The sequence below is a fragment of the Hipposideros armiger genome, unplaced genomic scaffold, assembly GCF_001890085.2.
Source record: "Hipposideros armiger isolate ML-2016 unplaced genomic scaffold, ASM189008v1 scaffold_807, whole genome shotgun sequence".
Lineage (NCBI taxonomy): Eukaryota > Metazoa > Chordata > Mammalia > Chiroptera > Hipposideridae > Hipposideros > Hipposideros armiger.
In genome coordinates this window covers 247192-269859 of record NW_017732157.1, presented here as the reverse complement: position 1 = coordinate 269859, position 22668 = coordinate 247192, and the positions used below count along the sequence as shown (strand labels likewise).

The 22668-nt window shown below is 46.7% G+C and overlaps 2 protein-coding genes across 4 annotated transcripts in view; both read right to left on the bottom strand.

Annotated features, from left to right (window-relative positions):
* The window catches only part of METTL3 (methyltransferase 3, N6-adenosine-methyltransferase complex catalytic subunit), a 28152-nt gene extending 22848 nt beyond the window's left edge, over positions 1-5304 (bottom strand). Inside the window, exon 1 of the mRNA XM_019628744.1 lies at positions 5054-5304. Coding sequence (XP_019484289.1) covers positions 5054-5153 — 100 coding nt within the window. The 5' untranslated portion in view covers positions 5154-5304. The remainder of the gene's footprint in view (positions 1-5053) is intronic.
* A 12541-nt stretch (positions 5305-17845) lies between these two features.
* The window catches only part of SALL2 (spalt like transcription factor 2), a 12028-nt gene continuing 7205 nt past the window's right edge, over positions 17846-22668 (bottom strand). The window contains exons 1-2 of one of the 3 annotated variants that reach the window (XM_019628715.1): positions 21915-22149; positions 17846-21549 (exon numbers count right to left, since the gene is read on the bottom strand). In XM_019628715.1, coding sequence (XP_019484260.1) covers positions 18572-21549; positions 21915-21981 — 3045 coding nt within the window. In that variant the 5' untranslated portion in view covers positions 21982-22149 and the 3' untranslated portion in view covers positions 17846-18571. Of the gene's footprint in view, positions 21550-21662; positions 21774-21914; positions 22150-22668 lie in introns of those variants that run through there. The other 2 variants (XM_019628716.1, XM_019628714.1) reach the window with 2 other exon arrangements.

The window sequence follows — 22668 nt, the reverse complement described above, 5'->3', positions numbered from 1 at the left end:
CGGCAGCCCAGCTCCAGGTTGAGCTGTTGTTCAGCATCTTAGCTGTGGAGGGCAGTGTCACTGGCCCTCATATGTGGGATCCGAACCGGGACCCTGCTGCAGTGCGCTGCCATGGGTTACTGTGAGTGGCCAGCAGCCAGCATGAGTGGCCAGCAGCCGGTGTGAGCTGCCAAGAGCTGCTGTGAGCGCCTGTCCAATGGCCGGCAACTGATCTGCCTCAGCCGGGAAGACCACAGTGATAATACCAACATGGGCCAGTGAAGCGATGTCCTCCACAGCTAGACTGAAGAACAAAAGGACAGCAACTTGTCTGTTCTCCTCCCTCAATTCCACACCCCCCAAAAAAGAATTAATTTCATAGATCATTTTGTTAAAGGATACAACCACTTGAATCCTCAAGTTCCCTTCAAATTGCCACTGCTGAAGAGAAAACAAATTATTCCATACTAAAATTTCCCTAGAAGAAATGCACTTACCCAAGGCTGTCACATCTTTCTTTCTTTCTTCTAAGATTTTATTGGGGAATTGGGGAAGAGGAACCGTGTTGGGGAATCAGGGAAGGGGAACAGACAAGTTGCTGTCCTTTTGTTCTTCAATCTAGTTGTGGAGGACGTCGCTTCACTGGCCCATGTTGGTGTTATCACTGTACTCTTCCCAGGTGAGGCAGATGGGTCGCTGGCTTCTGGACGGCCGCTCATGGCAGCTCACGGCAGCTCACAAAACCTCACGCCTGCTGCTGGCCAGCCCCACTGCAGCCTACACCATAGCCGGGGACTCATGGCAGCCCAGCTCCAGGTCGAGCTGTTGTTCACCATCTTAGCTGTAGAGGGCACAGCGACACTGGCCCTCATGTGGGATCCGAGCTGGGGCCTTGCTGCTCAGAGCTGGCGTCCCAAGCCAACTCCTTACCAGCGTGCCACTCGGCTGGCCCTGTCACATCTTTCTACATGGCAAGAGGTCCAGGGGACTAAAACAGAGTGATAGGCTATCCATGTAGAGAATACGGGGAGGTGACAGAACAAACCTACATACATTACTTCGTACTGAAATACATATATTGAAAAGTCAATAACCTAGTGTCCAAATGTAGCAATTGTTGAGTTTCTAGTTATTAAAGAATGGAACCATAAGCCCGTCTTCTTTTCTGCCGATTGAGCAACTCACCAGGATAGCCCACATCCCACTGCTGCTTTCCTAATGACCACTTAAAGGACTTCTACAACAGGTTCCATAGAATAGATGTTTCTCTGACTTCTCTCAAATATTACCCAAGTACAATGTGTTTTGCAACAATGTATTTTTTCAATGCAAATCAGCTCCTATGCAATTGGTAAATAAGGGAATATCAGAATAACATGGAAAATTTGTTGGTTCACACGATTTTTTTCATCATGCTAATGTTTTGAAGTGGGCACAGGCAAATAGTCTGACAGTTAAACAGAAAACTTTGGCAATATACAAATACTTTTTAAAAAGGTCAAAATGCTATAGAAATACCTTTTAATGGAAATATAAGCAAAGACAATGAAATGAAAAATCACACGTTGTATTAGGAAAAATAAATAGCAAAATGCTTTAGGACATACACATTGGAGAAAGAGGTGAAAATAAACAGATTAACAACCATAGATTAGAAAGACTCAGGTATAACTTTTGAAATTAGGAAACCCATGGTGGCTGATAAAAATGTACCCAAAATTGGGGTGGCCAATTAGCTCAGGTGGTTAGAGTGCAGGCTCATAACACCAAGGTGGCCGGTTCAATTCCCACATGGGCCATGGAGCTGAGCCCTCCACAACTAGATTGAAGACAACTACTCAACTTGGAGCTGATGGGTCCTGGAAAAACACACTGTTCCCCAATAAAATTTCAGAAAAAAAAGTACCCAAAATTATACGGCATATACATTAATAGTATCTTTGAATCAGAAAAAATCTTGTACACCATTATCATCTATTTATGCATTATCATTTTAGAAACCATAAATCAAAGACATTGATGCTTAAATGACTTTATCAAGTTTAAGTAACTAATGAGTGACACTATCAAGTCTGGGTATCTGGACATCCAGAGTAGTGTCCTTTCCATCATGCTATTACTTAGAAATTTTAAAATACTGTTTAAAACTATTTTTCTAATAAAAACATTAAATTAAAAAAAAAGCCTGTTTAAAAAATATGTGGCTGGTTCGGTGGCTTCAAGAAGTGCTGCACTGGGCTGGCTGAGTGGCTCAGCTGGTTAAGAGTGCGAGCTTTTAGCAACAGGGTCGCCAATTCGATTTCCACATGGGCCAGTGAGCTGCATCCCAGCTGAGCTGCCGCTGAGCTGCCAACAGGAGGCTGGATGGTGACTGGATTTGAAGCTGAGCTAGCTGCACCCTCCACAACTAAGATTGAAGGACAACGACTTGGCTGTTCCCCTTTCCCAATTTCCCAGTAAAATCTTTAAAAAAAAAAAAAGTGCTGCATTTTGCACTATGTTAAGCTATCTGGGATGCTACAAGTCCAGATGAAGAAAATGCAAAGGTATTTCCCTTGGTTAACCCTCCATTGGGCGCAAATGATCTCACAGATTCATTGCACAAAAATATTCAAATATGAAATACATCTTTACTGTACTAAGTCACAAACACGACTGGCGATAGGTTACTGCAGAAAGAGAAGACACGGAAGTGATGAGTCACGATACTTAACTGTTAGATATTTGAAAATTTGTGTGCAATGAATCTGTGAGACGAGTTACGCCTGACAGAGGGTTAAACAAAAACAGACTAATAGATGGAAGCAAAAGTAGGAGTCCCAGGGTATAGGCTATGAGGATGGAATGATTTTCATTATAGGTCAAAATACCAGTGAAATTTGACTATGCTAGTATTTTCAGTAGAATATTATAAGCGTTCTAGTAACAAAGTTTCATAGATTTTGAGTAGACTACTTTTAAACCTATTTCTTCTGTAAGCCCTGCTATTTTTAATGCAGACTTCTGTAGAAAGCAAGGTTTTTCAGGAACACACACATACCTATATAGCAAAAATGCCTTTAAATATAGCCTTCCAGAATGCTGTTTTTGAAAAAGTTGATGAGATACTTAAAACCAGTAACAGGAGTCTGTGGTAAATTAAGAAGCAATTGCGTTATATGTCTGATAGTGATGTAATTCTATTTTCTATCTAAAATTGATATGCACAAATAAAAGGCTCAGAAACAGAGGAAACCAAAGAATAAGGGGGAAAAAAAGAGAGAGAAAACTGAGTCTACAACAAGAGGTCAAAGGAACTGAAGTTTATATATCAAGACATATATTCTCGGGCCAGCCAGGTGGCTTGTTGGTTACGAGTTGGCTTGGGGAGCTCAAGCTCTGAGCAGCAGGGCCACTGGTTCGGATCCCACATGGGTGCTATGCCCTCTACAGCTAAGATGGTGAACAAGAGCTCAACCTGGAGCTGGGCTGCCGTGAGTTGCCAGCGACAGCGTAGGCTGCAGTGGGACTACAGTGGGCTGCCATAAGCTACCGTGAGTGGCCGGCAGCCAGCGTGAGCAGCCAGCAGCCAGCGTGAGCTGCTGTGAGCCACCGTGAGTGGCCGTCCAATGGCCAGCAACTCATCTGCCTCAGCCGGGAAAAGCGCAATGATGACAATACCAACATGGGCCAGTGAAGCAACGTCCTCCACAACTAGACTGAAGAACAAAAGGACAGCAACTGGTCTGTTCCCCTTCCCTGATTCCCCAACGTTGTTCCATCCCCCGATTCCCCAATAAAATCTTAAAAAAAAAAGAAATATATTCTCCCTCTTCGTTAATTCAGCAACTACTCCAATGCTTGACTACTAATTAATCCCTGATCATATGACTTGCACTTCTTCCTCTACTTATCCTGCCCTCTTTGCTTCTTTTCAATTATTTAAGTCCTACATAGCCATCAAAACCAAATTCCAAGTGCCAACTCCTCCATGATGCTTTTCACTGACTAAACCAACTCTTGATACTTCTCCTTTCACTGTATTCATTGTGGACTCATTCATTTGGCGTTTTACATGTATCATAGTGTATCTGACTTTTTATAAGCATCAATCCTTTAACACCAACTAAATTTCAAATTCCTTGAGGGCAGGATCAATGTCATACTTATTTTTGTCTAACTAGACTCATGCACACTGTAGAAACTCAATAGATGTTTATGTATTTATTATGATGTGAGAGTCCTGCCAGGGCATTTGCTAGCTCCAGGGACAAGAGTATGTGTGCGTGAACCTGACATGTATCAAGACAAGATTTAGTGATGGGCTAGAATATATTGATAAACATTGGAACAAGCTACAATAGTGGTATAGATTCACTATGCTTGTAGATCTTTATAATTGATTTGCCTTAAATAACTCAGGGCTCATGCTGGGGATGGGGGATGGGTAGGACTTGAAAATCTTCGATGGTTCCTTCGCTTTATGACTGACACGGGGTAAACGTGAGGGCAGAAAAAGTTTAAAAACAAAAATGTTTTCAGATTCCTGCTCGGTATGTAAATGACTGAAACAATGCCAGTTTCTCTACTCATTTAGCAACACCTAGTGTAACTTTGTAAGAGCCACAGAGATGAGCACTATGGATATTAAGGTTTGATGCTTGCTCTCTCGGAGCCCACAGTCCCAGATAAACTACCACTACAAACCAGTCGCTATAACCGAGGGGAACAAAGCGCCATTGGAGCAACAGAAAAAGGGGACTTGCTACTTCAGGAACGGGGCTGAGGCCTGGCAAATGCGACGTTCTTCAAGACTGAAGAGGAATCAGCCAGGGGACGGGGGTGGGGCCCAGGCGTCAAACCAAGGAAAGCGAACTGGAGGAACCAAAGCCAGGGGTGGGAAGGAACCTCAACTACTTGCAGGGGGACGACGCATCTGTGCTGCTGAGGGGCGAAAGAGAGTACTAATGCACAAGGCGTTAAAGAAATAGCCATTTGGAGAAGGGCGCCCACTCGGGAGCCGTCTTTTTCTCCGGGGTTCCCTCACACCCACCCACCCCGGCAACGCATGGGCCACGACAGCTCCGCGCCTCACCCAGGTGCCCCGAGTCCTGCTTCCGCCTCCGCTGCAGCCTCTCCCTCAGCGAGTCCAGCTGCTTTTTGTGGGCCTGGATGGAGCTCCACGTGTCCGACATCCTAATCTCCCAGCCTGGACAAGTCTCGAATCAGGCGCGGCGGACTAGCACCTCCCAGCCGGAATTCCAGGAAATATCCAATTCGCACTTGGACGCCCAAAGGCGAACCGGAAATACATCCCGGGAGATGCCCAAGACTGAAAGGTCATTTCCGATTTCGCGCTCGCTTTGAAGCTGAAACGAAAGCCATCTTAGGTGTTGGCAGGAGGGAGGATTTCCACACCCCTCGTGCTTCCGGTTGCAATGAGGCTTTGGTTGCCATGTTGGTGCCTGGCAAAGAGGCCATGTTGCTTATAGGCGCGCATGCGGCCATGTTGAACATAGGGAGATGCGTCCTGAGGGTTGACCTTAAGATAGTACTGGTACAGCAGCACGTGTAGTACAGGTATTTAACATGAAAGATCACTAATTCCTCTTGACAAGTTTGATACATACGTTTTCCACGGGAGGTGTTGTGGGTTTATGGTTTCATGCATTCATTTACAAGGTGCTATTACATTAGTTTCCAATCTATGGATGTGTGTTTGTGGATGTGCTTTTCAGAGAGGAGGACTGATGGATGGATCAATGGTATTATAAGGGGTCTACAAATACATATTCTTACTCTTCTTAGTTATACCAAATTTACAAGTATCATGTGTGATATATTAAAATACAGTCCTCGGGGCTGGCGGAGTGGCTCAGTTGGTTAAGAGTGTGAGCTCTGAGCATCAGGGTCACTGGTTAGATTCCCACATGGGCCAGTGAGCTGCGCCTTAGCTGAGCTGGGGCAGAGCTGCCAACAGGTGGCAGGATGGCTCAGCTGGTGAGAGCACGTTCTCCTCACAACAAGGTTGCTGGTTCGACTCCCACATGGGATGGTGGGCTACCCCCACCCGTAACTAAGATTGAACACAGCACCTTGAGCGGAGCGGCCACAAGCTGCCAACAGTGGCCGGATGGCGACTGGAGTTGGAGCTAAGCTAGCTGTGCCCTCCACAACTAAGATTGAAGGACAACTTGGCTGTTCCCCTCCCCCAATTCCCCAACACTGTTCCCTTTCCCCAATTCCCCAATAAAATCTTTTAAAAAATAAATAAAAATAAAATACAGTACAGTCCTCATAAGGAGGCACAAAGGGGACTTCTGAGGTTCAGGTTGCATTGTGTTTCTTACTCTGGATGCTGATTGCATGAGTATGTCATTTGTGAAAATTAACTGAGCCAAACATTTTGGTATGTGAACATGTCTGTAGGTGTAGCAAACTTAAATTAAAAAGTTGTGTATTGTTTTGAAGATTGTTATTGAAAATATAGTTAGCATATAATATTATACTAGTTTCAGATATACACAATAGTTGCTGAACATTTATATACCTAAAGAAGTGATCACCATGATAAACCCAGAAACCATTTGACACCATACCATGCTATCACACTATATTGACTATATTCCCTATGCTGTACATTATACCCCCTTGACTTATGTCACGTCCTGCGTGGCAAGGGCAAATGGGTCTCGAGAGAAGCGACGCAGATTGAATAAGAAAAAGAGACAAAAGTAAGATAAGAGCTAGACCAAGGGACTCAGCCAGAGAAGACTGAGCCCCGAATCGGGTCAGCGCATGGCTTTTATTGAGAATCTTCAAAGAAGTAAAACTGCTGTCAATCAATTAGCAACCGTGTGTGATTTGTGTGCCTTAAAGCCTTTTTCCATTAACATATCCCATTGTGTTCCAACAAATGCTATGCCTTCACACATCCGCCACATAGTCCCAGGACACTTTTTACTGTGTCCTCCCAGGGGAGATAACTATTATCATTCCAATAGGTCCAGTCACCTGAGACACTCCCCAGAGAGAGCTTTACCAGCTTCGGTCATACCGAGACACTCCCTCAGAGAGAACTTCCTGCCTCAGTCATACGGAGACACTCCCTCATAACTAATAGGGTTAGAGGCTAATGCAGGGGGGTGGTATTGGAATCGGCTGTAAGGCAACAGACTTACTTGTTTTATACATGGAAATTTGGATCACTATTGCGCTTTACCTTTTCCCCCTTTTTAATTTTTTCAGTTACAGTTGACATTCAATATTATTTTATATTGATTTCAGGTGTACAGCATATGGTTAGACATGTATATAATTTAAGAAGTGATCCCCCAGTCTGGTATCCACCTGGCACTATACATAGTTATTACCATATTATTGACTATATTTCCTGTTCTGTACTTTACATCCCCATGATTATTTTGTAACTACCAATTTATACTTGTTAATTCCTTCACCTTTTTCATCCTGTCCCCCAAACTCCCTCCCATCTATCACCCCAATAAATCTAGTACCCATCTGACACCATATGTACTTATTGCAATATTATTGACTTTCATCCTTATGCTATATCCTATATCCCCATGACTACTTTGTTACAACCAATTTGTACTTCTTAATCCCTTCCGCATTTTCACCCACTCCAATCCCCCTCCCATATGGCAACCATCAAAATGTTCTCTATAGCTATGAGTCTGTTTCTGTCTTGTTTGTTTATTTTGTTCTTTAGATTCCACATATAAATAACATCACATTGCATCTGTCTTTCACTGTCTGACATACTCCACTCAGCACAATACCCTCCAGGTCCATCCATGCCACCGCAAATGGTAAGAACCAATTCCCTTCCCTGTCTGAACAATATTCCATTGTATATATGTATCACCTCCTCTTTATCTATTTTGTCAACAGACAACCAGGCTGCCTCCACATCTTGGCCATTGTAAACAATGCTGCAATGAACGTACAGATGCACACATCCCCTCAAAGTAGCATTTTGGGTTTCTTCGAATAAATAGTGGGGTTACTGGGTCCTTCTTTGTCTCTTCTTTCAGTCTGTGTGTGTCTTTTAATCTGAAGTGAGTCTCTTGTAGGCAGCATATGTAAGGGCTTTGTTTTTTTATCCATTCACCCCTCCTGAATCTTTTGATTGGGGCATTTAATACATTTACATTGAAAATAATTGTTCTTTTTTTTTTTTTTTAAGCTGAGCCATCCTGCCACAGGTTGGCAGCTCAGCAGCTGCTCAGCTCGGGCAGGGAATCGAACTGCTGTTGCTCAGAGCTCAAATTCTTGAGCGAGCTCTTAACCAACTGAGCCACTCGGCCAGTCCCCTGAAAATAAATCTACTGCCATTTTATTATTCATAATTTTGACTTACTTTTTTTCCATCTTAAAGAAGTCCCTCTAACATTCCTTGTAATGCTGTTTGGTGGTGATGAACTTTAGCTTCTTTTGTCTGGGAAGCTCTTTATCTTTCCTTCAATTCTGAATGATAGCTTTGCTGGGTTGAGTATCCTTGGTTGAAGCTCCTTGCTTTTCATCACGTTGAATATTTCCTGCCATTCCCTTCTGTCCTGCAAAGTTTCTGTTGAGAAATCAGCTGACAGTCTTATGGGAGCTCCCTTGTAGATAACTAACTGCTTTTCTTTTGCTGCTTTTAGGGTTCTCTCTTTGTCTTTAAACTTTGCCATCTTAATTATAATGTATTTTGGTGTGGGACTGTTTGGGTTCATCTTGTTTGGGACTCTGTGATTTCTGGACCAGGTTAGGAAAGTTTTCAATCATTATTTCTTCAGATAGATTCTCAATCCCTTGCTTTCTCTCTTCTCCTTCTGGTATGACTATGATGTGACTGTTGTTATGCTTGATGTTGTCCCAGAGGTCTCTTAAACTATCCTCATTATTTTGGATTCTTTCTTCTTTTTTTTTTCTGTTCCAATTGGGTGTCTTCTGCTACCTTGTGTCTTCCAAATTGCCTATTCGATCCTCTGCTTCATCTAGTTTGCTGGTGATTCCTTCTAGAGAATTCTTCATTTCAGTTGTTGAATTCTTCACCTCTGACTGGTTCTTTTTTATGGTTTCTATGTCCTTTTTTATGTTTGCTATCTCTTTGTTGAAGTTGTCACTAAGTTCCTTGAGCATCCTTACAACCATTGTTTTGAACTCTGTGTCTGGTAAGTTGCTTGCCTCCATTTTGTTTAGTTCTTTTTCTAGAGTTTTCTCCTGTTCTTTCATTTGGAACGTATTTCTTTGTTTCCTCATTTTGGCTGCCTCTGCCTTTGTTTTTATGTATTAGGTAGGGCTGCTATGTCTCCCAGTCCTGCCTGGTAGCCTTAAGTAGTATGGGTCCTGAGGAGCCCAGTGACACTGTCTCTCTGGTCACTTGACCCGGGTGCTCCAGGAGTGTCCCTTGTGTGGGGTTGTATGTGCCCTCCTGTTATAGTTGAGCCTTGCTTGCTGTTGGCATGTCAGTGGGTGGTATTGACCCTCAGGCTGACTGGCTGTGGGGTTTGGCCACATCTACAACATATGGACTGCTGTGCAGGGGGCTTATCCCACTGAGTGGGATTTGCAGTGGGCTCTGGTGCCTCTTGAGACCACCATTTGTTTGTGCCACTCGTGGGGCCAATTGGGCAGTGCTCTGAAACCAACCTCATGTTGGTATGTTGGTTCTGGAGCCTTTTGGAAGAGGCTCCAGTGCAGGCCCTGGTCAGCCACTGCCTGTGACTGGCCAGGGAGTACCTGGTAGGAGCTACAAAGTGACCACATTTGGTTGCTGCCTATGCTATACCTGGAGGCCATGCTGAGAACCATGGAAGGTTGCCACCAGTACTGGGTCTGGGGTAGCTTTGCAAAAAGCCAGTACACCTGGAGGCCTGCTGCCACCTGCTGGCTCTCGTAAGGTTCAGCCACTAATAAAGCCTCCTGCAGTATGCAAGTTGGGTGAGGCAGTGTCTCAAAGAGTCAGCAGATTGAGCAGCAGAGCTCACCATGCCAATCCGATTCAGATTTGGCCTATGGGGGTGGGCTCAACACAGGAAAAATGTCTCCCACCTGCTAGCTGCATGGGAGCAGGCCCGCACAGAGGGAAAATGGGAACTGTCCCTCCAGTCCTCACCCCAAAGTTGCACCACTCAGTATCTCCCCATATGTCTCCAACACCCCTCGAGTCACCGTCCCTCTACCGGAGCCCAGGGTGAGTGCCTGTGTGGGCCCTTTAAGAAGATGTCTGGGTTTCCTGCAGCCTTCAATCCCACCCAGATGGTTGGCATCCCCACTGTTTTTCACAGCTAGAAGTTGTGGGGGATCCTCTTCCCAGCACCATACTCCAGGCTGGGGAGTCTGGGGGGGGGGGCTGGGATCCCTCACTTTTTAGTTGGGAACCTCTGTTGCTGACATATCTCTCTCAATTTTAAACTGCCACACATGAGTGTGGGACTAGCCCGTTTCACGTCTCCACCCCTCCTACCAGTCTCGATGTGGCCACTTCTTTATATCCTGTTATAAAACTTCTGTTCAGCTAGACTTCAGATAGTTCTCCAGGTTGATTGTTCTATAATTTAGTTGTAATTTTGATGTGTTCATGAGATGAAGCAAGCACAGTGTTTATCTACTCTGCCATCTTGAATCTCCCTAGCTCTAAAAGTTGTGTATTTCTAATGGGATCCTCTAAATGGGAGCATTTAGAAACCGCTAATTGACCAAATTTTGCCAAACACTGTGTCAGAAAGAATAGTTTGAAAAGTCATGGCTCCTGTTTTCAGAGAGTTTCTAGCCTGCTAAAGGAGCTAAGACCCAGTTCAGTAATATTGAACCATCCCTATTTGAGGCCAGGTTGCAAATACATGTTACCTGAGTAAAGAGCTTGCAATTTATTCAGAATATAACAGAGAATAATTTAGGGTTTGTGAATAGGGAGTATTTTAAGATTGGTCTGGTGTTCTAGTTGGATTGAGATGGGGAGGAGAGTTTAGAGACAGGGAAAATGGTCAGTAGCCTATTGTAACTAAGTGTTTAATGATAGGACCTTTAATTAATTCACAAGCTGGTTGTGGATAGTAACAAAAGGGATGAATATGAAGGGGAGGTATTGAGAAGGAAGATGTATACGTATTGGAATGTGGCAATTTAATCCATTTATTCAGCAAATATTGAGTGACTACTATGTGCTAGGTACTGAGATTTAGCAGTGTTCAAAATATTCTTTCCATCTCATTTTCTGAATTTAATTTACTTAGTGGGTCATTTACACTGTCTGTTGAGATGTGTAACTTTGTATATGAACCTAGAAGAGGACACAGAAATGAATATGCACTCTCATGAGCATCTCTGAACATTTAATTCTCAGGATTACACTTAATGAGAAGCAAAATTGCTATCTTCCTCAGCTGAAATATTCTTGGAAAATTTGGTTGATGTGAGATCATGGAAAACTGCTAAGGGGGCTGCTCTACCTAACAGTTTTTGCTTCCTTTAATAACCTTGGTCTAGGAACTGCTCTCAATACAGTTAATAAGGGATGCTTTTGTATTTTCATTTGGGATGTATCCTGTGTGGCTTTATGTATTATTACATATGTATTATTATTAAAGTAAGATAGCCCTATTATTGCTATATTACAGAACTGTTAAACTAATAGTTAATTGTTCATAGGGAGCATTTGAGATTTTTCTCCCCAGCATGTTATCAGTTTGGTTCAAGCAAACTCTTATACCGATTTAAAAAAAAAACAAAAACAGTTCATTGTTCACAAGTCTGAATTCCTCACTTGTTATAAGATCACTGTTTCTTTCAAGGTCCTTAACATATAGAAATGAAACGTATAGAAATTATATAGCAGTGAAACTAGATAGTCTTGAAGGAGAAAAAGAGTTCTGGTTCTAGCCTTGTAGAAGATGGAGGTTGAGTGTCTAAAAGAAAGAATTTGTAGGTCAATCCCTAAACAGTATAAGCATTTTTGTCTAAGAAAGGATTTTCTAGTGGAAGAGATTTAGTCTGTGGTAGAATTTGAGATTCCTAAGCCTGGATTGCCTCCTCTGACATACAGCGGAAGCCAAAGAAGTAGCACAGGTACTTCTGAAAATCAACCAAATCAGGGGCAGCTCCCAGAAGTCTGCTTTCACATTCACTTTGGATAAGTTATTACAGTAGTAAATTGGCAAATTTTAGGAGCATAGGAGGGTCAGGTAGCATGATCTGCTTATAAGTTCTTTCTAGACTCCTCAAGGCCAGTTTTGTGCTCAAAAGAAAGCCAGTGCTTTCTTAGTCAATCGACATACAACCCTGAGTGGTGCAGAGGAAGAAACCTCACCCAGATCTCTTCTAGTCAAAACAGTGTAAGCCTAGTTGTGAGCAGATGAGTGCTGCATGCACTACATTTCTTAACTTTTCCTCACATCTGCTGTGGTAGACTGTTTCCAGAGTTAGCCCCAGCAATGCCTCCCATAGTACATGCACTTATGCAATGTGACTTTGCCACTCTTCCTGTTAACCAGTCAAGATTATTTCCTTTCCTCTTGAATCTGAGGTGGCCTTCTGACTAGCTTTGGTCATCAGAATGTGGCAGAAGTGATAATGAGTTTCACACCTAGGCCTTAAGAGGCCTTGCAGCATCTGCTTTTCTTAGAGACCTAGGCCTTCATGGAAGTCCAGTTTTCCTAAATGATAAACCACTTGGAAAGAGAGAGGAGAGATCCTAGAGATTGAAAAACCTCAAAGGAAAGAGGCTCTGGAGGATGAAAGATTATGAGAGAGGCTCCAACATTCCAGCCATTCAGCTGAGGGGCCAGAAGTGAGTAAGGCCGTCTTGGATCCTTCAGCCCAAATCAATGCTGCCTGAGTGAGCTCAGCTTTGCCACATGGAACACAGACAAGCCATCCTAGCTGAGGCCTGCCCAGACAACCATGGAATCACAAATACATAATTATTAAGACCCTGAGTTTTGAGATGGTTTTTTACACAGCAATGGCTTACTGCAACATCCACATAATAACCAAAGTTTCTTTGGCCAAATGGTTTTTTTCTTTTTCTTTTTTTTTTTTAAAGATCTTATTAGGGAATTGGGGGAGGGGAACAAACAAGTTGCTGTCCTTTTGTTCTTCTGTCTAGTTGTGGAGAACGTCGCTTCACTGACCCATGTTGGTATTATCATTGCGCTCTTCCCAGGTGAGGCAGTTGCTCGCCAGCCATTGGACGGCCACTCCCAGCAGCTCATGGCAGCTCATGCCGGCTACCGGCAGCTCATGCCGGCTGCCTGCCACTCACACTGGCTGCCAACCACTCACGGTAGCTCACGGCAGCCCACTACAGCAGGGACTGCAGCCTACGCTGTCACCAGCGACTCACGGTAGCCCAGCCCCAGGTCGAGCTGTTGTTCACCATCTTAGCTGTAGAGGGCACAGCATCACTGGCCCACCTTGTGGGATCTGAACCAGGGGCCTGCTGCTCAGAGCTGGCGTCCGAAGCCAACTCTTAACCAACGCACCACTCGGCCGGCCCAAATGGTTTTTTTCTTAAGCTGTTGTCCTTACTCAGCTTTTTATTTTATGATCAAAAACAAAATGTCGGGTCAAATATATGGTGATAGAACTGATTCTGGCAGGTGAACACATAATACAATATATAGATGATGTATTATAGAATTGTATGCTTGAAACCTATGTAGTTTTGTTGACCATTGTCACCCCAATAAATTTTAATAATAAAAAGCAAAATGTCCACTGGGGTTAGTCAATCTGTTATTAAATATTAGAAAAGACAAGAAAGGACATGTAAAGGGAAGTCAAAGTTGGGTCTAATTGAAAATAACACTAGGGAGCTCTTTTGGGAATCAGGAGACAGATGTTCCTTGGTTTACTGAGAAGTTCCAGGGATGGTAACAGAGCCCCCAGGACCAATTTGTGAGAGATGAAAATATACCAAAGGAATCTAGGCCATTTTGGAGGTGATACAGGTTGAAATTTCCAGGAAGCAGATGCTGACACAGTTAGGAGTCCAAAAGTTTTATTAGGAACACTTGGAAAAGGGAGAGAAAGGAGAGTTGCGCAGGGAAAGCTGTCAGACTAGGATGCAGACCAGACAAAGTCTCTGAACCCCGGGGGTGGGGGGGAGAGGGTTCCCAGAGCAAAAATAGCTCATTAGAGTCCATGTTTCATGGGAATGGCTAGGCCCCTGCACCCCACCACCTTGCTGTCTTTGGCCAGGGGCTGGTGAAGAGTGAGGCAGTTGAAGGCTGTCAGCTAACCAGGCTTCTTGGGGCTAGGGAGCCAATTCATTTTTGAAGGGACATCCCTGAAGCAGCATATCTCTCTGTATCTGCCAAAGGGAACTCAGTATATCTTATGTAGGTTCTTAAATGGCAACTGCATTGGTCCTTAGGTTGTTGTATGGATTAAGTTAGTATATTTAAGAGTGGTTATTATGAAAGTTGAATTCAAGAAAATTGTTTCCCCCCCACCCCCCTTCTCCATCTTTGCATTATGAGTTCGTTATTTCCCTCTCTGGAAACCCACAAGCCATTGTTTTTGTCTATCATAGTATTTATTACCACCATGTAAAAATATGTTTACATTTTTTCTCTTCCTAGACTGAGCTCCCCTTGGGGCCGATGTCTTATTTACTTTTGTACCTACCCAACGCTTGGTCTCTGAAATAAAATAAATCCTCAGAAATTAAGTGAATGAATGAGCAAAGGAGCTGTCTCTTGCTTCTAATAGCAATGCTTTTTATCCATCTAGTTTGAACTGGATCCAATATGTTTATTTCATGTAGTGTATTTTTTTAACAAATAAATTTATTGGGGTGACAATGGTTATTAAAATTACATAGGTTTCAATCATGTAAAGTGTTTTTGAAAGCTGCATTTATTTACACACTCATTCCAACAGGTTATAGTTAACTCACCTTCCTAAAAGATGACCAAATGAAAAGTGATTGAGAGTGACAAATGGTGGAGCTGAGGGTGGACATTGGAGAGGGCTGCAAGAAGGAAGAGACTAAAAGCTCTAAGAAGAGGAAGAATAAATTTAAGGTGAAGATAAAAAAAAGAAAAAGATGGGCCGGCCGAGTGGCGCGATGGTTGAGAACTGTCTTGGGATGCCAGAGGGCCCCGGTTCGGATCCCACATATGAGGGCCAGTGACACTGCCCTCTGCAGCTAAGATGCTGAACGGCGGCTCGACCTGGAGCTGGGCTGTCCTGAGTCGCCGGCAACGGCGTAGGCTGCAGCCCCTGTTGCAATGGGTTGCCATGGGCTGCCGTGTGTAGCCAGCAGCCAGCGTGAGCGGCCAACAGCCGCAGTGAGCGGCCGTCCAGAGGCCGGCGACTGATCTGCCTCGCCTGGGAAGAGCGCGATGATGGTGCCAACTTGGGCCAGTGAAGCGACGTCCTCCACAACTACACTGAAGAACAAAATGACAGCAGCTTGTCTGTTCCCCTTCCCCCAATTCCCCAGCACTGTTCCCATCCCCCCAATTCCCCAATGAAAATCTTTAAAAAAAAAAAAAAAAAAAAAGAAAAAGAAATAAAAGCTGTCAGGTAAGAGAAGCTAATGCAAGAAAGGAAGGAAAAAGAACAAAAAGGAGACAGAAAGAGGGGGTGGGGAGTCAGGCTCAATGCTGACCTGCCCAAGGAAATATCCATCAGAAGTCTGACAGCTGTTACCACAATAGAAACTGGCATCTAAAGAGGGGGCATGTCTAGTTTAATTAGTTGAATGGCATTATCTATGTCCAATGGAGGTAGGAGAGGTAAAGAAAATAGGATTGGTGACCCACCCCCTTTCATAGGCTAAAGGGAAAAACAGATTTATAAAGCTTTGCCAGGCATTAAAGAGACAGGAGCTATTTCTTTTCCAAATTGATTTCACAAGACTCCTATGTGTTTCTATTCACCAGTATCTTTTAAAGGAACCTGTACTGCTCTGGTAGGAGCATCTATTATCAAACATCATTCTTTACCTTGAACGGAGCCAAGAAAAGGTTTACTCACCTCCTCCCTTCTGTCTTCGAGCCAGCCTCATATCAGGAGTCCTTAATAATGTAGCAGGAAGCCAGCACCATCCTTGATCACTGGCTGTAGCACTAAGACTGTGATTCTGTGAACCTGGGTTCTTAATCTAACTCTGCCACTCAATTGGACGAGTGACTTGGGGCAAATCATTTTATCAGTTCCATCCTTTTTGCACTAAAATTCAGTGATATTATAGTCTTACAAAAAAAAAAACACCAAAAAAACAAACGAAGGTCTGACAGTTAAATTTGAACTGTACCATGTTATAAAGAGACAAAGTTATATATATTAGATAGATAGATAGATATATGGTTGTCGGAAAAGTAATGATGCATTTCTGCAACGAAAAACAGAAAAAAATACGTCATGACTTTTCCGAAAACATTATATATTTCATCTCATGTTCCCACCCCCAATGTACTTCCTCTACTGAGAATCCTCATTTATATTATCTTGTTGGTAGAAATTATTAGGGTTGAATTATATTTTGTCCCTTCTGTTTATAACATCAGATCTCAAGGACCATAAAGATTAATTCAACTTGGTTCTGCAGATTAACTTATGTCAACTCGCCTGGCCTGGGGTTCAGGAAAGACTGATAAGAAAGTTTCCAAACTTTAAGCAGAACAAAACCAAAACCAAAACCTGGTGATGGAATGTTGTAGGCAAAGAGAAAACCTGGACAATGACTGCATACAGTGGGCAAATCCCCTACCTTTTGAGAACACAAACTCCATTTCCACAGGGAAATTACATTCACTAGAAGTTGTTTTAGGACAAGGCTGAATAAATTAAATATTTCAACACCATATGTTCAGCTTTTGGCAGGAGATGTAGGTGGGAAGGGAATCTCAATGTTAGGGAATGCCCATATCACACCCCAGCTGGCTATTTAGTCATGAAATAAGGAGAAACACACAAATATTTGGTTAAAACACCTTTAATGAAAAGGGAAAGACACTAACATCTCCCTTGACTGCTCTTCACATTTTACTATGTTAGGAAGCTCTGGAGCCTACGCCTTTGGAGAAGCCGTCATTCAAGTCAGTCAATAGCAGAACCAACACTCTCTCCTCCTCAGAACTCCTGTTCCAAATGATCCTATGTTAAGAGTAAATACTACATCTCATTACAAGACGGAGAAGCAGGGAGGACACCACCTGGAGCTCATCTCTCAAAGTCTGGGACTCTAAGAGCCAGACAGTAGCAAAGACATAAGCCCCAGTGCATGGACAGGCAAGATGGGGAGGAAATGGGACTTGAGAGAGGAAGATGAGGAAAATACAAGGGGCCAGGGAACAAAAGAGGGAGTTATCTAAAAACTAGAAGCACACTAGTGCTAGGAAATCCCCTATGATCTCTGGTGCACTGCTGCACTCCATTAGTCCAAAAGAACATTCATGAGATCCATCCAATCAAGAATTCAAGGTCCATTCCCTTACCTCATGTCCCTTTCTTAATCACACAGGTTCCCATTATAAATCCCTATACTTTAGCAACATTCCTCAACTCGCCATCATTATTTCTTCAATTACCCTCACCAACAATGTTTGTTAAAGATATGAACTAACTTCGCATTTCCCAAAATATCCCACGGGAGACCTCTTGGCAAGTAATCTGCTTGTTTCCTAACTTTGAGAGGCAATGATGAAGGAATGTGAGAAGCTGGAGATGTCTTGGCATACCGACCAGCCAACACCTGTGCCTTAATGTGACTATCAAGGAGTTCACTGGTAAGAGTGTACTATGCCCTACATTTCTCCCTACCTCCTAGGGCCAAGCCACAGATACAGATATTGCTGCAGCTTCATTGATGGCACCTTCTAGAGCAGGGGGAAAGAGAGGGAATGTACAGTTTGCTACTTCTCTTCTATGATGGACTTTTCAGGCAATGCCTTGAATACAGGAGACTGAAGTAAGAAGAGGGAGGGCCTCTCTTCCTTGGCCTCTCTGGATTCCATTGCTGGAGGCACCTTCTTAGCCAGTTCCTAGGCCAAACAGCACTGGTGGTGCCAGGCCTGAAGTGGTAGTAGAGGTGAAGCTGGACCTCCTAGACTTGGTGGGTAGGTCACTTTACAGGAAAGACGTCTACTGGTTCCAGGGAGACAGGGGACCCACCCTCACCAGCTGAGCAGTGAATGTCTTGGGACAAGAAGTCCTGCAGATTGACCTGGTCACCAGAGAGGAGAGGCACTGGGCCCTCCAGGGATGGCTGCCGTCCCCTTCGGGCGGGGCTGCAATTCCAAATGTGGGTGCTCTGGTGCACCTGCCAAAAGGAGAGGGAAAAGGAGAGGAAGGGAGAGGGCAGAATGGTCACCCCAGGGAAGCTGGGGGTTTTACTTGGGAATGTGAAAGCTATAGAGAATCCATTTCCCTTAGGTACAATAAATGAAGAGGAAAGAAAAATTCCTCAGGAGGCCATCCCCCTGTGAGCACAATTTCAAAGCTCGGAGACTAGAGAAAAGCCATTAGGGACACATCATGTAAGAACTCTGAGAAAAAGACAAATAGGGGCTCATAAATCTTGGAGGTCTTTCTTCTACAGAAATCTCGGTTCCTGCAACCTGGATCAAAGGGCAGCAGGTACAGAAAAACAGGCTCATGGAATTGTAGGGTCATCTTTTCGAGGAAAGGGAGAGAGCCCTGGGGAAGTGATGGAGGGTGAACAGCCTGGGACCAAGGAAAGAGCAGCAATATTCTGAGGGCCATGGGGGGCAAAGGGCTGTACCTGGTGGTGAGCCAGCAGCATATGCTTCTTGAGGGTAGCCCGCTCGAGAAAACCCTGCCTGCAGAAAACACAAGTGAGGAGTGGCCCCTCCTTGGGATGGATCTTCTGATGTTCTTCCAGAGCCGCCTGGGTGGGAAAGGTCTGGCCACACACCTCACAGGCCTTTCTGCTACTGCTCTCTCCTGGCTCCTTTCTCATCACTTCCTGCATGCTCAGCTCCTCCACCAAGGTGGTGCTGCTGCCTTCCCCTTCAAGGGCAAACGCTGAAGCTGGACTTGAGCTCCTCTGTGGTTTGCCTCCCTCTTCCGTGCCTCCTGCAGCATCACTGGCTCCCTGCTCCATGGGCTGCGTTTGATTCAGGCTGTCAGGTGGTGGTGGTGGTGGTGGTGGTGGTGGCGGTGGCGGTGGCAGTGGCAAAGGAGGTGGTTGAATTGCTTTCTCATTACTGTCCATTTCCTTCCCAACTGTGGCTGCTGCCACCACCGCCCCCACATCCTCCTCTGCCCCAGATGCCTCTTCCGAATCACCTCGCACTGATATTGCCTTCTCACCTCCACTCTCTGAACCTCTTCCTGCCAGAGAATCTTCATCAGTTACATCTTCATCTTCTTCATCGTCCTCTTCCTCCTCTTCAGACAATTCCTCTTCTGGGGATGGCTGCTGGGATGGCTGCTGGGGGAAACTCCCTGTCCCAGAGACTGCAGACTGCTCAGAGCCATTCTCCTGGGCAGCTCCCCCGCCTTCAGGGAGCGTGGTACTACCATTGGGGATCTGGCCCCCCAGGTGCATCCGAACATGCTGCTGCAGAGTAACGGCATTGGTGAACTTCTTTTGGCAGATGGGGCAGGAGTTCTGGGCCCGGGCAGCTGGACTAGCCTTGTGGCCCACAAAATGTGCACGCAGATTGCCCCGGGTGGAGAAGGCTCTGCCACACACTTTACATTTGAAGGGCCGCTCACCTCCATGTTGGCCATAATGCAAGCGCAGTGCTCGAGGACAGCTCAGCACCCGGAGGCAGATGACACACTGGTTAGGTCCAGATGAGGCTGAGGATGAAGCTGCAGGGGCAGAGGTGGTGGGGGCTCCTGAGGCAGTAGAGGCCACTGCCACGGCTCCCTGTCGGTCAATCTTTTCTACCAGTTGCTGTAGCTTCGATGTCTCAGAGGGCGAGGCCCCCAAGGGCTCCAGCACATAGGGGAAGGGGAAGCTCCCAGTGGACTTAAAGTGGTTGGTAAGCAGTGCCCAGCTGGGTAGTGAAGTCACCAGCTTACTTAGCTGCATGCGGGTTGCTGCGCCACTTTCTGCCACCCCGGAGATGGCGGAGGCCTCAGTCCCCGGAGGGGTATTTTCATCAGCTTTACTCTTTGGCTCTACTGCTTTCATGAGCACAAACTTATTGAAAGCAGGGAGAGCAGGAGCCGCAGCTGTGCCTGCACCAGTGGAGAGCAGTGTCAGGCTCTCTGTGGCACTGAGCGCCGTGGTGGAGGCCACCAGAGGCTTGCGTTCCACACCTCCACCTGGCATGGCTGCCTCCTCCTCGGCCTTCTCTGGTGGCACAGACATACCATAAGGCAGGCCGCTGCTGGTGATGACGTAGTCTAGGTGCTCTGGCACTGGATGAGGATTCATCTGCACGTGGGGGTACTTCTCACGATGCCGGTGGAAATGCACTTTGAGGTTGCCACGGGTGGTAAAGCGGTTGCCACAGACATTACACTTATAGGGCCTCTCACCTGTGTGTGAACGCAGGTGGATCTGCAGGGCACTGTCACTGCCAAATACTTTGGCACAGAAGCGGCATTTGTGTCGTCCGCCAGGCTTCTCCAAGGGACCCATCACTTCCCCGTAGCCCAGCTCACCACTCCCGTTCTTTGGCTTCAGGAGCCCTGGGGAGGCAGTGGCCTCGAGGCCTCGGGCTGCCCCAAGACACTGTGCTGCCAGTAGTCCCGTGGTGCCTGGGAATGCCAGATGAGGTGAGGCAATCAGCTGATCTGTGCTCCCGGGTAGGGCTGGGGAAGGGGCAGGCGTGGGTTTGTGGCTTCGCCCAACCCCTCCAGCAGAGAAAGCGTGCTGTGACCCCAGTGGATGGTAAAGGTGGAAGAAAGCCTGCTTGGGTGTTTCTGCCCCCGAGGAGGAGGAGGAGGTGGAGGAGGACGGCGCCAGTGTCTTGCCGGTTTGGACAGGCTTGATGGGGCTGAAGAGGGGAAGCAGGGGCTTGCTGGAGGAGGCCGTCCCTGTCCCAGGCAACTCTGAGGGGCTGGCAGGAGCGCCCACTGTCTGGCCTAAGGAGCCAAGCAGCAGTACCTGCCGGCAGATTTGTTCAGTCATCTGCATCTGATGGATCTGCCGCTGCTGAAGCACCCGGAGCTCTTCCAAGATCAGAGGGATGTTCAAATGGCCACTGCCTACACCTGGGGGCGGAGGTGGAGGTGGAGGAGGCGGGGGTGCAGGGGTGGATTCTGGAGGTAATGGGGTTGCTCCCAGCTTGGGACTGGCCAAGATCAGGCCCCCACCTCCCCCAGCTGCTGTACCTGTGGCAGCGACCAGGAAATGCCCCGCAGACTCCTCTCCTCTCCGCTCCTGGCCCCAGGTGGGATCTGTGGGCACCGAGGACCCAGAATCTGGGGGGTTGCTGTGCTCTGCGTCCATGACCTGGGGACTATTGTGGCCCTCAGGCCGGGGTTCAGAAGCGGTCGAAGAGTTGTTGGGGTTCTCCTGGCCCCCAATTATCACCATTACAGGGGGATCAGTAGAGCATGCATTCTGGTGGGCGAGGAATTCAGTTGGGTCAGTGAATTGTGCGCAGCACTTGGCACAGACTTGGGGGTGGTCCTCCTCGCTAGCATCACCTGGGGAGAAGACAAGGAGAGAGCGTGGGTGGCGCGGTTGGAATGGGTGTACGGAGGCTCTAATTAACAATGAGCCCAGTAACCGCTAGTTGGGGGTGGGGAGATGAGCTCACCATCAGGCCAAGCAGGAGACTAGAGCTAAGTCAGACCTTCGTTGATACAACCCCAGCATGGGGGAGGGGGCACGCGCAAGCTACTGCTTTCCTCTGCTCTCCCCCGCCCCACCCCGGGCCACAGGCCGGCGCAAGGAAGAGGGCCTAGGCAGAGAATCGTGCATTTGATCCCGTTCACGGAAAGTCCTTCCTCCCCTCCCCCCTGCGCGTCCCCTGTGCCCCCACCCCTGCCGCGGCTGGGCCCTACCGCACCTCCAAGCTCCGCCGGCTCCCCGCAGGGACCCCCGAGAAGAGAGCTTCTCAAGGCTTCGTGCGCCATGGTCGTGGGGGAGGTGGAGGGCTGGGTGGAGTGGGAGACAATGGGTATGGGGGTTGGGGGAGGCGGCGGTGGCCGCCGGGGCTGCGGCAGCCTCGTACCCTGCGGCCCAGACTGCAGAGATGGAGATCGGCGGCGGCGGCAGCGGGGGCAGGGAGCCGCGGAGGAGGGGGAGGGGATCGAGGCGGCACGGAGGAGGGAGGAGCAAGAGCGAGAAAGCTGGGAGAGGGGATGGGGGAGGAGCTGCAAGAGGAGGGAGCCGCGAGTGGAGGTGGGTGTTTGGGGGCGGGAGCCCGGAGCCCAGAGCCCAGGAGGGTTTCCGGAGGCTCAGTGACAGGTGCTGTGGGGGTATGGTGGGGGTCCACCCTTCCTTGCTCTCTGCCAGCTCCCCCTATCTCCAGATGTCTTTGCCCAGGCCTGCCCAGCCAGCAAGCTCAAGGGGGTACAGTGGGAAACACAACCCTGCTCAACAGAGCAGAGCGAAAGGCTTCTCCTATTTTTCTGTGGATAAAGGATCCGCTGAGCCTGTAAAACGTGAACTCCAGAGAGGGTGGTCCGATATCCTCAGAGGAGCCTCAGAGGAGAGAGCTGGAAGGGAAGCCCAGAACACCCACCCCTTATTAACACCCCAAAATACCCCACGTTTTGTCCTGTCTTCTTCACCTCCATTCCTACCCTACACCCACACCC